Source organism: Psittacula echo, assembly GCF_963264785.1.
Source record: "Psittacula echo genome assembly, chromosome: 2".
Classification (NCBI taxonomy): Eukaryota; Metazoa; Chordata; class Aves; order Psittaciformes; family Psittacidae; genus Psittacula; species Psittacula echo.
In genome coordinates this window covers 22642381-22657095 of record NC_137737.1, presented here as the reverse complement: position 1 = coordinate 22657095, position 14715 = coordinate 22642381, and the positions used below count along the sequence as shown (strand labels likewise).

General features: G+C 36.6%; 1 protein-coding gene across 1 annotated transcript in view; it reads left to right on the top strand.

The window, feature by feature from the left end:
• The window catches only part of TOP2B (DNA topoisomerase II beta), a 62970-nt gene that overhangs the window by 45329 nt on the left and 2926 nt on the right, over positions 1 to 14715 (top strand). Inside the window, exons 20-33 of the mRNA XM_080611858.1 lie at positions 554 to 702; positions 3268 to 3499; positions 4987 to 5121; positions 5573 to 5773; positions 7421 to 7616; positions 7780 to 7871; positions 9040 to 9195; positions 9315 to 9398; positions 10461 to 10658; positions 11010 to 11154; positions 12338 to 12496; positions 13292 to 13499; positions 14003 to 14085; positions 14380 to 14490. Of these exons, the coding sequence (XP_080467984.1) occupies positions 554 to 702; positions 3268 to 3499; positions 4987 to 5121; positions 5573 to 5773; positions 7421 to 7616; positions 7780 to 7871; positions 9040 to 9195; positions 9315 to 9398; positions 10461 to 10658; positions 11010 to 11154; positions 12338 to 12496; positions 13292 to 13499; positions 14003 to 14085; positions 14380 to 14490 (2149 nt within the window). The remainder of the gene's footprint in view (positions 1 to 553; positions 703 to 3267; positions 3500 to 4986; positions 5122 to 5572; positions 5774 to 7420; positions 7617 to 7779; positions 7872 to 9039; positions 9196 to 9314; positions 9399 to 10460; positions 10659 to 11009; positions 11155 to 12337; positions 12497 to 13291; positions 13500 to 14002; positions 14086 to 14379; positions 14491 to 14715) is intronic.

The following is a 14715-nucleotide window of genomic DNA, read 5'->3' as shown; positions in this document are numbered from 1 at the left end:
ATATATGTGTGTATATATATGAACAGTGTTCATCTTCAATGAGAAATATAGCCTTTTAAGGTAAGAAGAAGAGGTTGTGTTCTTTGAAGACCTGGAACAAAGGTTATTTCTACCTCTGGTTTTGTTTATATTTATCTGAAATGTTAGCAAGAGTTGTCATATTAAGTCTCTCTCCATCTCTTCTCCTCTCCCATTAAAAGCAATGAGTAGTGGTTTGTGCAGTAATAGGTGCAGTCAATTTGTGCCCCATTCACTCCTCCAGAGAAATGCTTTAGAAAAAATGAGGAAGCCCAGACGTTTTCATAAGCATTAGGGTGTAAGGACACTTAAATCAGGGAGGCAATGTGGCTGTGGAAGAGGAAGCATTATATTTTGCCAGTAGATCTTGTAATTGGATTTCAGCATTCCTTTCTCAGTGAGATTACTTTTTTGAAATTGAATTCAGGTTAGAGACGCTATTTTGGGGCATTAAAAATATATTTTATTGGCTGATGAGGAAAGGCTATTTCTTACATTTCTTACTATGAATAGTTTTTTTTGTTTTTTCTTGCAGCAAGCATTAATGATGACTATTGTCAACTTGGCTCAAAACTTTGTTGGAAGTAACAATGTTAATCTGCTACAACCTATTGGTCAGTTTGGTACCAGGCTTCATGGTGGAAAGGATGCTGCCAGCCCTCGCTATATTTTCACCATGTTAAGGTAAACACAAATATGAAGCTAAATGCTTTTAAAAAGCCTTGTTATGAAGCTAATCCTTTCACAACACTACAGGGTTTTTTGTCTGACAGGAATGTGTGAGGATTGGAATATTTGATGTACGCTCAAATTCCGCTTTACATCATCTATAAATGTGGTTTTCACATTGATACTTTTTTTTCCCATGCATTAGAACTGCTGTGGGAATTGTGGCTTTTAAGGAATTAAACCTCAAATCACAAGGCTGAAGACTGAAAATGCGGATCAGTCAGATTAGTTGCTGATCTTAAATTGTGACTTCTTGCAGAAGTAGCTTTCAGTTTCTCTACGTAGTGTGAAATCAATTTTGCAATAGAAAGTGTATTGCTACCTGGTGATAAGTCCTGCAACTCAGCATAGAGTTGAAAGTTGAGATGGATTCTTTTCCTTTAGGATGAATTTCTTTATATTCGGTTGAAATACACATACATAATTAATAATGAAGACATAATTTAATAATGCTGATTTTTTTCACAGCTAGTACCTTGAAATTCACTTGGTATGCATAGAATCATAGACTCATAGAATAGTTAGGGTTGGAAAGGACCTTAAGATCATCTAGTTCCAACCCCCCTGCCATGAGCAGGGACACCTCCCACTAAACCATGACACCCAAGGCTCTGTCCAACTTGGCCTTGAACACCGCCTGGGATGGAGCATTCACAACTTCCCTGGGCAACCCATTCCAGTGCCTCACCACCCTTACAGTAAAGAACTTCCTCCTTATATCCAATCTAAACTTCCCCTGTTTAAGCTTTAACCTGTTACCTGTTGTCCTATCACTACAGTCCCTAATGAAGAGCCCATCCCCAGCATCCCTATAGGCTTCCTTCAGATACTGGAAGGCTGCTATCAGATCTCCACACAGCCTTCTCTTCTCCAGGATGAACAGCCCCAACTTTCTCAGCCTGTCTTCACACAGGAGGTGCTCCAGTTCCCTGAACATTCTCGTGTCCCTCCTCTGGACTTGTTCCAAGAGTTCCATGTCCTTTTCATGTTGAGGACACCAGAACTGCACACAATACTCCAAATGAGGTCTCCGAGAGCAGAGTAGAGAGGCAGGATCACCTCCTTCGACCTGCTGATCACGCTCCTTTTGATGCAGCCCAGGATACGGTTGGCTTTGTGGGCTGTGAGCGCACACTGAAGCCAGCTTATGTTCATTTTCTCATCGACCAGCACCCCCAAGTCCTTCTCTGCAGAGCTGCTCTGAATCTCTTCTCTGCCCAACCTGTAGCTGTGCCTGGGATTGCTCTGACCCAGGTGTAGAACCTTGCACTTGGCATGGTTAAACTTCATAAGGCTGGCATCAGCCCACCTCACAAGCGTGTCAAGGTCCCTCTGGATGGCATCCCTTCCCTACAGGGTATCAACCGAACCACACAGCTTGGTGTCATCAGCAAACTTGCTGAGGGTGCACTCAATCCCACTGGCCATGTCACTGACAAAGATGTTGAACAAGACTGGTCCCAACACCGATCCCTGAGGGACACCACTCGTTACTGGTCTCCAGCTGGACATTGAGCCATCGACCACAACTCTTTGCGTGTGGCCATCCAGCCAGTTCTTTATCCACTGAGTGGTCCACCCATCAAATTGATGTCTCTCCAATTTAGAGACAAGGGTGTTGTGTGGGACAGTGTTGAAAGCTTTGCACAAGTCCAGGTAGATGATGTCAACTGCTCTACCCCTGTCCATGAGTTCTGTAACCCCATCATAGGTGCCACCAAATTGGTCAGGCAGGATTTCCCCTTAGTGAAGCCATGCTGGCTGTCACCAACCACCTCCTTGTTTTTCATGTGCCTTAGCATGCAGAATGTTAAAATGTGTTCCTTAACTTATGACATGCTGTAACTTCCGTTATGTTGCTTCTTTTACTTCCTAATTTCAGTGTGGTATTTTGCCTAAAATTCATTGTAGTTTCTTCTTTTCCTCTACTTGTAAGCTTTATACCAATACCTAAGGTTTTATCCCCTTTCTCATAAATGTGCTTTCTGCAGCAACCTAGTTTTGTACATTTTCCTTTTTGTATGAAGTGCTGGAAATTGTATTCACCCAGGACAATGTTCTAGATGAGCAAAAGGAGTCACCTGTAAAAGTGATGTAGTATTTTCAGAGATTGCTAGTCCTACAATTAAGCAACAAAGTTATGCATCTACTTGCATGTTGTGTTGCTTTAATACTGGGTGGCCTACTGTCACACTGAACTGTGCGTTCTGAATGCCTCAAAGAATGCTATTTTGTAGATGTTAAATGTCATCAGGTACTAGTGTATCATGTACATATGTTATTGTGGAGGAAACAAACATCATTGGTTATGAAGATGCTCTTCCATTGGGGAAACTCTGCCTTTTCTCAGGAGGTATGTTCGCTGTATTTTCAGCTTCAGAATGTCAAAGAGAAAGGAAGACAGATAAAAATCTACAAATAGATCATATCTGGACCCATGAACTGTTATATGCTTTACTTGCGTTTATGTACTTACTGGACTCCAGATAAATAGATATTTTTTCTTTTATTTTTTTAAAGCCCTTTAGCAAGGCTGCTTTTTCCATCAGTGGATGACAACTTGCTTAAATTCCTTTATGATGACAACCAACGCGTAGAGCCTGAGTGGTATATTCCCATCATTCCAATGGTTTTAGTAAATGGAGCTGAAGGAATTGGTACCGGATGGGCCTGCAAACTTCCAAACTATGATACCAGAGAGATTGTAAACAATGTCAGACGAATGCTGGATGGCTTAGATCCTCACCCAATGGTAAAAATAATAGCATTTGCTAGTATTTTGTGTGTTTGCTAACTAAATTTTATTTTGTACTTACAAAATGAATTCATATCAGGCTAGAAATGCTTGATTATTGGAACATCTTGGATTGTCCCGGTAATTTTGTGTAGGAGATTTACTTGACTGTTGGGATGAGGCTGGGAAAATTCACCTTGAAGCAAAAACATTGCAATTTGTATTTTTGCAGGGATTTTTTTTCTCTAGTCTGCTGACTGTAAGCTTTCACAGTTGCAAGTCTTACAGGGTAGTTATAACATGGTAGTAGAATAACAGTTGTACCACTCTTCCCTTTTTGAAGGTACTACTATTTCAGCTAAGCTTAACATTTCCTCTGTCTTGTCTGAATTGTACTCTTTTATATATCTGTAAGCACAGGGGAAGATATATTGTCACACTTCAAGAAAATCAGCAGCTTCTGAACTGAATTTAGCTTCTGTTCCTTTATTTAAAATTTTATAAGAAGTCTCAGAAGTGGTGTGAAAAAAATTTGGGCAGAAAGAATACCTCGGTGAACCCAGACTATCTGTAACCAACAGATGAAATACAGATAATGTTACCTTTACTTCACAACTGATGGATGTTGCTACTTTGCTGTGTTTACTAGGTCATAGAAGCAGAAACATCTCTACTTACTTCACAGGTCACTTAGTGTGCAGTATCAATTTTCCTGACATAGTGCATTTCCTTTCACAAATTCTTGGGAATGATGAGTTATATTTTAATTAATGCCATCCATGCCCTTCCTTTAGGACTCCTAGGCCTTCTCTGTAGTCTCACAGTCAGTTAAAGCTTCACTTGGTTGAAAGAGGCAATTCTGCCTCCGTCTAGCTCCTTTCTGTATGCTGGTATGTGTTTGTGGCTGCATGGTAAGCTGGATAAAGGAATCAATTCAGATAAAAAACATTTCTCACCGTTGGTTACTTTTAAAATGGATGGGTTCCACTATCTTTGTCAGGCAGCACAAGGATGAATCATAGAATCATAGAATGAAAAAATGGTTAGGGGAGGTAGTACCACTTCTGTAAAGTTACTGTGAGACTGGGGTGTCAATCTGCTTTATGTCATGCCTTACCCGCACTTGCAGTTTTCTTTGGGGAAAAAAAACACAAAACAGAGTCAAACAAAACCAACCTTCCCTTCCCCCCCAAACCAACAAAACAACCAAACACACCCCCCCTCCCCCCAGCCCACAACCCACCACGTCACTGGGTTCAGCTGCATCTTCTTAATCATCTATCTCCTCTGTAGATGTTAAGGTGTTAAGGTACTTTCTCCTGTCACTTGCATGTGTGCATTCTGTTTTTTCTGTAGTATTTTTCCTATGATTTAAGATTTTCCCATCATGAGAGGCTGGTTGATGGATTAGTGCAATATAAAGTGGTAGGTGTATGGTAAACAAACATTTTTCCCATGTTTTATTATAAAGATAATTACAACTTTCTTGCTTTTTGCAATTTCAGCTTCCAAACTACAAAAACTTCAAAGGAACCATTCAGGAACTTGGTCAAAACCAGTATGTAGTCAGTGGTGAAATATTTGTGGTGGACAGGAACACAGTAGAAATTACAGAGCTTCCTGTAAGGACGTGGACCCAGGTAAGCAACACTGAAGTACAGTTACATAAAGACCAAAACTAACAAAAAGCTTATTAAATTATTTAATCCTATATCCAGGTAAACTTCTAACATAATTTCTGATGATTATATGTACATGGAAGGGATCATGATCTCATTCTTTTGTGTGCCTTTGTAGAAGCAGGTTTTCTACTTGTGCCACCTACTGTTCATACTACAAAGAATACTTGCTTTTCCTGCTGAATTAATATTTAATCCCCTTTTTCTTTTGACTACTCTTTTCTTTCCTTGTTAGATGCCTCTTATGTTTGCACTAGTCTTGGCCCACATTTTGCATGTTATTCTGGTTCTGTAAATTATAACTGGTATCAGATGTAATGTAGAAAGCTTTGATCTTATGTTGTTCAGTTGGTTTAAGGATTTTGGGATTTTAAGAAGTGCTTCTGTTTTTTTGCTACCCTGTTTTTAATAGGTGTATAAAGAACAGGTTCTAGAACCTATGTTGAATGGGACTGAAAAAACTCCAGCATTAATTTCTGACTATAAGGAGTATCACACTGATACAACTGTGAAATTTGTTGTGAAGATGACAGAAGAAAAACTTGCACAGGCAGAAGCTGCTGGATTGCACAAAGTCTTTAAGCTTCAAACAAGTCTTACTTGTAATTCTATGGTAACTTTTACATGTTTGGCTATCAGAATCCTTACTGTTGCTTGCTGTGAACTCGAATGTTTTTGTAGTGTATTTTGGTGCTTGGTATTGATCACTATATTGTGTATTTGAAATTGTTTGAATAGTAGAAAATTGTGATGACATACAGGAATGACAAATATTAAGTCAATATGGATCAGCAAGTCCGTTTTAGCTGAGGTGAATTCTTCAAACCAAATTAGACAGGCTTAGGGTGGTTAGTTTCCTGTAACTGAAAATTTCCTGTGCAGCTAACCAAAAATGGTTAATCATACAAATAACTTTCTGCCATATTATAATTAGTTTTGAGTTTTAAACTTGAAATAAATTACATTTTCAAAATTGCACTTTATGCAAGACCGTTACACCTCTAATAGGAGCTAAATGATCCCATGTTTCACCAACATATAAATCCCGTTTTAGATTGTAAGGTAGAGAAAACATTACCCTTACACCACTGAAGACATAATAGTGATGTAAGTTACTCATATGGTTTATTCTGCTTATAATACCATGGGAGTAAGAATATGAGTAAATATACGTGTCTGTCTCTTATGAGAGGGATTTGAATAGTAAGGTAATTTCTGCCAGAATATTTCCAAACAATCTGTTTTTATAAAGACTGGGGGAAAATAAAAAAGGCTACTTTCAGATATTATCACAAAGCATGAATACAATTACTGTTGCTGCTGTTGTATAAATCAAAAGCTACAGGGAAAGGGGTTAAAAATAAATTCAAGACCACAGACCATAGAATTGGAAGAGGAAAAGGTCCTTGCTCAATCTACAATGTGTAGTTTGTGCTTGAAAAGTGTATCTACCAAATCAAGGTAATAGTATTTCTCCCAGGTTTAAAAAGCCACGTGAACTACTGTAAGACCCTGTCTTCAAATTAATGTTGAACACAGCTTAATCCTGCATGTTCTGCCTACTGAAATAAATAGTAAGGGCTGCTTTCTGTGTAAGTCTAGGAAATAATCTGCACTAGTGTAAGCATCTTAAAAAGTTATGTGAGCTAGTCATTGTTCACCCAATGCCCAAATAGATACTTTAGATAGATGAATTGCCCTCTGGAGGGGCTTATTTCTTCCATTTGACTATAGAGGGCGCCGAGGGTGACTAGTTCACCTGTAAATGTCTAAACTGGAGATGTCAGAAGTCAGGCAGGATTGATTTCACCTATAATGTAAAAATGTCTTACTTTGAGCTTGAACTTGAAGGATGGCAGTTTTCAGATCTGAAAAGTGGCAGAGTTTCCAGCTGAACTGAACGTTTATTAAAGATGCTTTTTAACTGTTATGTTAAGTGGTTGTGAATCATTAGGTGCTACTGAACTCATGCTTTAATATTTACATAAAATTAATTATTCAGCTGAATTCAGGTATATTTCTCTATATAGCTGTCTTCATGTTTGAACATGTTACGATAATGCTCATCTTAAATCTATTTGTGAATAAAAATCTATTAATTTATGTGCTGTGTAGTTCCATAGTAAGTTTTGAGTTCACAGTCTTCAAAACACTGCTTTTTGTATGGTGCACATATATGTGTGATAGAAATAAACCTGTACACAAAGGTTTACAAGGTTTGAGTTTTGCAGTCTCAAGCAGTATACTATGTATTTTATAGGTGCTATTTGATCATATGGGATGCTTAAAGAAGTATGAAACTGTGCAGGACATCCTGAAGGAGTTCTTTGATTTGAGATTACATTATTATAGTTTACGCAAGGAATGGCTTGTGGGAATGTTGGGTGCTGAATCTACCAAGCTTAACAATCAAGCTCGTTTTGTTCTAGAGAAGATACAAGGAAAAATTACAATAGGTGAGTAAATATAAGTTAGAATTATCAATGGTGGGGGAAAAGCTGGAAATGATTTAAATGTAGTAGAATGTACTTGCATGTAAGACATTTATTTTCATGACACTGATCCTTTGTTCTTTTCCTTTCTGACCCGGTGTTGTGTGTGTGTGTGTGTGTCTTGTAGAGAACAGATCAAAAAGAGATTTGATTCAGATGTTGGTCCAGAGAGGTTATGAATCTGATCCAGTAAAAGCCTGGAAAGAAGCACAGGAAAAGGTAATAATCTGAAATCTCTGAACTATTTGGTGCTGCTGATGTTATAAAATGTATTAATTTATTCAGATGTTTGTTTCTACTAGTCTAACTTAAATTATAACACACACAACACCATAAAAAAATTAATCATTACTCCTTATGGGCTTCCATTTAAAAAAAATACATTAAACTTGTACAAAACTATTGTCATATAATGTTGATATTGTATATAGATAATTCTTATAAAAAATCCTAGATAATAGAAGTCTGCAAAAGAGAGTACAGAGGATCTGCTTTCTGAATGTACCCAAATCAAAACTGGCAACTTGATTTCTGACTGGCTGATAATTAAAATGCTGCATCAGTTACCCCACACATAGAACTGATTTTCCCCTTATTATTTGTTATATGATTGCAAAAGGTAATTGTTTTATATATAACTGATCAGTTTTCTGTAATGAAACATGAATATTTTAAAGCTATGCCTTGGGAACTTATTTTAATAACTTTGGCCTTGACCTATATTTATTTCTTCTTTTTTTATAAAACAGGAGGGTTTTTTATTGTTCCAAAAGAGATATGTAACCTGTTTAATTTCATGCTTTACTAAGGGAAGGTGAAACTACTTTGAAAAGCAACTTCCTATCTTCAGATTTGTCAGACACCCTTTTCCTGTGCCATTGCCACTGCTTTTGCTATTTGTTTTCATTTCTAATTTGATTTGCTTCACCTTTATTTTTTACTACTCTATTTTAATTTCATGAACTGTGCTGTATTTTATAACAAAACTATTATTATGAGAAATTTTGATCCATTTCCAAACCACAGGGCTTCGATAGCAGTTTTTATCTAAACGCCTTGCTCATTTCTGAAGAAAACAGATATAAAACAACACATAAAAAATAACCCAAAGGCAAAGTTCTCAACCCTGTGAGATACCTAGGATTGTACCAATATCTGGAGCTAATAGCATACAATGCATATGGCTGGCATCAGGTTTAGATTTGTTTTCTTAAATTATTAAATAATCCAACTACAGAAGGTCACAGAAACATGGCCTTTTGGAAAGGTTAAGGTTATCAAATCTATAAGGACACAACTTCTATATGATGGTGGTTTGAAGCAGCATTACAGTTTATGCATAGAGCTCAGATTATTGGTACTTACAACTGTGAATATTTCACTTTAGGCAGCAGAAGAAGAGGACCCGCAAAACCCAAATGATGATGCTTCTTCTGCTTCTGGCTCAACTTCTGGCCCAGACTTTAACTATATCTTAAACATGTCTTTGTGGTCACTCACAAAAGAGAAAGTAGAAGAGTTAATTAAGCAGAGAGATTCAAAGGTTGGTGCAACATAAAAGGCTTGTTCTGGAATGATGTAGTACTAACTAATGTGCCTAATTGTGAATGTTCAGTTTCTATAGCATTTACTTTAGTTGTAACTTACTTTCTCATGTTTTAGGAGAGAGACCTGAATGACCTTAAAAGGAAATCTTCTTCAGATCTGTGGAAAGAAGATTTAGCAGCCTTTGTTGAAGAGCTTGAAGTATGTTTTTTTACGTATTTTTCTTGAAATATTAAATTTAGATTAGCTTAGTTAAAAGCATTACTTAATTAAAGTAAAAATTTAAGAAAAAACCCCACAACCACCCACATCTTGGATTAGAAGCAGGTAGACCTCCAAATATAGTGGTAAATAGGAAGTCAATATTGGTCATTTGTGTACCTTTTTGTGTTTCTCAGGGATTGTCTCTTGCATCTATACAATATAATGTTTTTTCCAAGTCAGTGATGATGAAAGAAAAATTACCAGGAAGAAGTGTTTTCAGATGACACAAAAACCTGGGAGGAGTAACTGTTAATAGTAATAATTATAGTAGTTCTACAAGATATAATTGGTTGTGAGGGACTAATTATTGTCAGATAGAAAGCTGTACATGTGTGAATGGAGTGTGTAGACCGTAAGTACCATATGAGGAGCTCTCACTTTGACTTGTTAGTAAATCTGGAAAGAGGTGAAGTCCTATTGGTGGGTACCTTGTGAGCCTCAGCTTTCAGTGTTACCTGAAAAAGGCTGACATAATCTTTTGAGGTGACACAGGATAACACAAATAAGATGTTTGTTCTATTTCTCTGTGTGTTTGTGGTACAACTGCAATTGGAGGTGTTCTGTTCAGATGTCTGCATTTCAGCTATATGTTCGTACTGTGAAAAAAAGCTGATAAAAGGAATGGAATGTGTTCCTTAAAAATTACTGTAGAAGGTAGCTGCTTAAATTAAACACTGAAATAAATACTGAAAAGTTACATCAGTACCCAGACACATACGTGAGAAATAGAAACTTGATAAAGATTTTCAGACTAGCAGTGTCCAAAAGTTGGTATTTAATCTTGAATAAAAGTGTAGGTTTTAACTGTACAGGGTAATGAAGAATTTACCAAGATTAAGTGATTGGTTTTCTGTTACTGGAAAGTGTTACAATTCAAATGAGAATTAAGTGAGGTCTTATGCTCCATGTCAGGAGGAGATGAAGCTTAAATAATGGCCATGTTCTACTTCGTCATTATTAAATGTTGTTCCCCCTACCCTGCCCCTCATTTTTTGTTAGAAAGTAGAAGCACAGGAAAGAGAGGATGTTTTGGCTGGCATGGTTGGCAAACCAATTAAAGGCAAAGTTGGTAAACCCAAAATGAAGAAACTTCAGCTGGAAGAGACCATGCCATCACCATTTGGCAGAAGAATAGTTCCACAGATTACATCTGCCATGAAAGCTGATGCCAGTAGGAAACTGCTGAAAAAGAAAAAGGTAAGTCACAACTAGTGCCAGTGTTAGATTATTTATTATGTAACTGCTATATTTTTCTACTCTGGTAGCATAAATGCAAACTGCTAGGCTTCATTAATGCTGTATTCATACTGCTCTGCTGATCTAATGCATGAAAAAGTTAACACTGGATTTCTTTTACATTTGCAAGCCTCTTGTGACTCCTTATTGTTCAGGTGTTTTTACTGAGTTTTCTTCTTTCCAAGACAGTTCAATAAATGTCAGTATACTAGTCTACTTTCATTTATTATCTCCTACAAAACTATTCCAGCTCTATCTTGAAATACAAAAGTGTAATTTATTTCATTTTGAGCAACTGTTTTATATTTTCAGGGTGAAACTGATTCCTTGGCAATAAAAATGGAATTTGATGAAGAATTTGGTGGTGTGCCAGCTGAGGGTGGTGGGGATGACTCACTGAATACATCAGCCACAGCAACTAAAACCCCTAAACCTAAGAGAGAGAAGAAGGAACCTGGTAAGATTCTTACACAGTCATTGTAACCGTAGTTGTGTATACTAATTGGGCATTAAATGTATTTTTAACACATAGCGAGAAGGGAAATATACCACAATAGTCATTATTTCATCTGATTTTCTTCCCTGAAAAGATGTGTGGAAACACTTGAAAATCTGGTGAAATCTAAGCTCTTTTCTGGGGTGGGTGGATGTTAAATTTCCTACATTCAGTTTTTTGGGGGGTCTTAATCTTTGAATTTGTGAGTAGAAAAATAGATTATTTTGACATATTTAGACTAATTCTGTGCAAATGGAAATTTCTGGTTTGCATGCTCTCTGATGTTGGAAGATGTGGTATTCACCTTCAGTCTGAGTAATAATAGGGACTGTAAAATTTGATTAAATAAATATTTTCCTATTGGCATATTCAGTCGTTCTGACTTTTAAAAAGCTATACATGTTATGGTTTGGCAGACTAAACAATGTTTATGTTAACTTTTCTTTTTGTTAGTAGCAATTTATTACTACTGTTTGAGATATGCACAGTAATGAGAAAAAAGAAAAAAGAAAACTAAAGACAGAAGGGGAGGTTTAAGTAAAAAAAAGGAATAAAAAGTGGTTATGCAAATATTCAGTGGATTTTCCAGCCTGCATGGATTTACTGTGTTAGGACTGAGTTGTCTACCTGCAGTTCAAATCTACCCTAGCCAGTGTTGAGCTAGAGCCAGTTAGCTCAGTTTCACCTTAACTTGCCCTGCAATTGACTGACTGCATTGTTACCTGCCCAATAGTATCTTCTGCTTCTCACGTTAATTGGATTTTTCAGATCCTGATCCTATTCCCTGAGTAATGGAAAACTTTTTTCTTTTTTTTTTTGATTTCTAGAAAACCCCAGCAACATTTAAAAAAAAAAAAAAAAAAAAAAAAAAAAAGAAGGTTGGCTGCAGAGGAGTTAAAACTTCAGATTAGAGACTTACATGCTTTTCAGTCACCAAATAAATTTGTTTGGCAGCAGCAGGTCAGGTTCTGTGTGAAATAATACAATTACCATGACATCCTTCTTCAGGAAGGAGAAGAAAATTTACAGCATTTAAAGGAAAGCTTTGAAAGATAAACATTTGGGCTAAATTTATTCTTCATAAATTAATAGAAAAGATAATTTTTTTTACCCTGACTATAGTAAATGTTTTAACTTGTGGTAGGTACTAGGATAAGAAGAACACCATCATCTACAAAGTCCAGTGCAAAAAAAGTGAAGAAACGAAACCCATGGTCAGATGATGAATCTAAATCTGAAAGTGATTTAGAAGAGAATGAGCCTGTGATTATTCCAAGAGACTCTCTGCTTAGGAGAGCTGCAGGTACCCAAGCTTTTGTGAACTGTGCATTGTGACTGAAAGTTTAAATTGCAAACCTGCGTTTTCTTCTGGCCATAGATAGCCTTCCTCCTACAGATAGCTTCCATTATATTTTCTTCACCGTGTGGTTAGTGAAAAACCTTTTAATGTCAATATGAAAGATTTTGTAACTTGGTCCAAAAGTCTTTTCCCTTATGCTAAACAATAGAACAGAAATTACTCAAAAAACTAGTGAATTATACAAGAAATAGACAAGATAATACTTTTACAAACAAAAAAAATAATGCAATTATACTGTCAGGTAAGGTCCAAAAGCCCAAGTGATTCTAAACTTTTATAAAAAAAAATTCTGAACAGTCCATGAAAAGTAAAAATACCAGAGACTGAAAGTTTGGGAAAATACACAAATATTTGATGGTTTAAGCAAAACACACAGATTTTTCTGGAAAATTGCCTATCAATTTTACAAGCATTTGATTAGAAAGAATGTTCTAATGATGGATTCAGGAAAACTTCAATTGTAAGTGAGGGATTCTTATTCTTTAAAAGTGCTTACACAGTGGTGTCTTCGTAACCCCATTAGCTGAAGGTATCTGAGCAAGCCACAAGTGGCGTTAGATGTTGGCTAACTTTAAATTATGTCCCTCTATTCTTCCAGGCTTAAAGAAATTTCTTTACCGCCAGTCTTTTGTCTTGTGTACTCTGAGGCAGGGACTGTTCAGTGACTCCCACTTTAATTTATGTATTAACATCAACAACTATTTTGAAACGTGTATATATGTGATTTTATTTTTCTAGCTGAGAGGCCCAAGTATACTTTTGACTTCTCAGAAGAAGAAGATGATGCCGATGATGATGATGATGCCAACAATAATAATGATTTGGATGAGCTTAAAGTAAAAGCCTCTCCAGTTACAAATGACAGAGAGGAGGAGTTTGTTCCCTCAGACAGTTTAGAAAAAGATGAATACGACTTCTCCCCAGCCAAATCAAAGCCATCTCCAGAGTAAGTACTGTAACTCAGCAGTGTTTCTTTACTAATAATCTTTTTGAATGCAGAAGTTTCTGAACAAAACTGAGCAGCATCAAGCTGTTGTTCATCTACATGTACCCTATAAAACAATATTTATACATTTCTGAGGAGGAATTAAAGCACATGTTATCTCAGCCTTGCAATTGACCTATGTGGAGGCAAACATGACTTACCGAAGTATGGTACACTGTCAGTAATATCATCTGATAAATGCATTTTTTACAGTTGTCTGTTTTCCATCTTGTGCCAGTCTGGTATATAGCACTATTGAAAAAAAAATTAATTCTGTTAATTTTAAATGCCTGAAGTCCATGCCTGAATGGTGCTTTTAGGGGTTTGACTGCTGCAAGCGTACACAAAAATGCTAGAAATGCTTTATAGTGCTAAATCAGCAATGTAATCTCATATGGATATTATCTACATACTTCAATATATAGTTAATGCAACTCACATAATTTATTTTTCCTGTTCGGAAGTAGGAAAACATCTCAAGATAAGAAAACTCAAGATTTTGGGAACATCTTCTCTTTTTCATCTTACTCGCAGAAACGAGATGATGGTGAGCTTGTTTTCACTGATCTATCTTATGGCAATATATTAGGGAGTTTATGTGGTATACACAAACTTCACACAGTAGTTATAAAATAAGGATATCCAGATTTACAAAGGGGGAAGGGGAAGGAGGCTCTGATTGTTAGAGAAATAAAGCCTGTATCACAGGTGAGAAAGCCACAGTATATCCATAGCCTAGGTGTAGTATCAGCAGCACTTTTTTGAGGTTGACTGTAATTAGTATTCATGATTTAAAATATGCAGTGAATTAATCTTACTCTAAATGTACTCTGGATTGTAGATACAACAAAATTGGACAGTGATGAAGAGGATTCTGCTCCTGTTTTCTCATCATCTTTTGCCCCCAAACAAACAGAGAAAATTACAAGTAAAACAGTAGCTGCTAAAAAGGGTATGTATAGGATTGTCCTGTAAGCCATCCATTTATTTGAAACTGATCTCCTCCCACCTTTGTGTTGTCTTTTCACATTTTCAAAGTGGGAACTGCATTCCTTTATTTTAAACTTGGTGAAATTCAGTGTAAGGGTGTGAACTTCTTCCAGCTCCTTAATGATATCCGTTTCTTTCTTTCCACTGGCTACCACAGTGTCAAAAGTTAATACTTTCCACATATGGA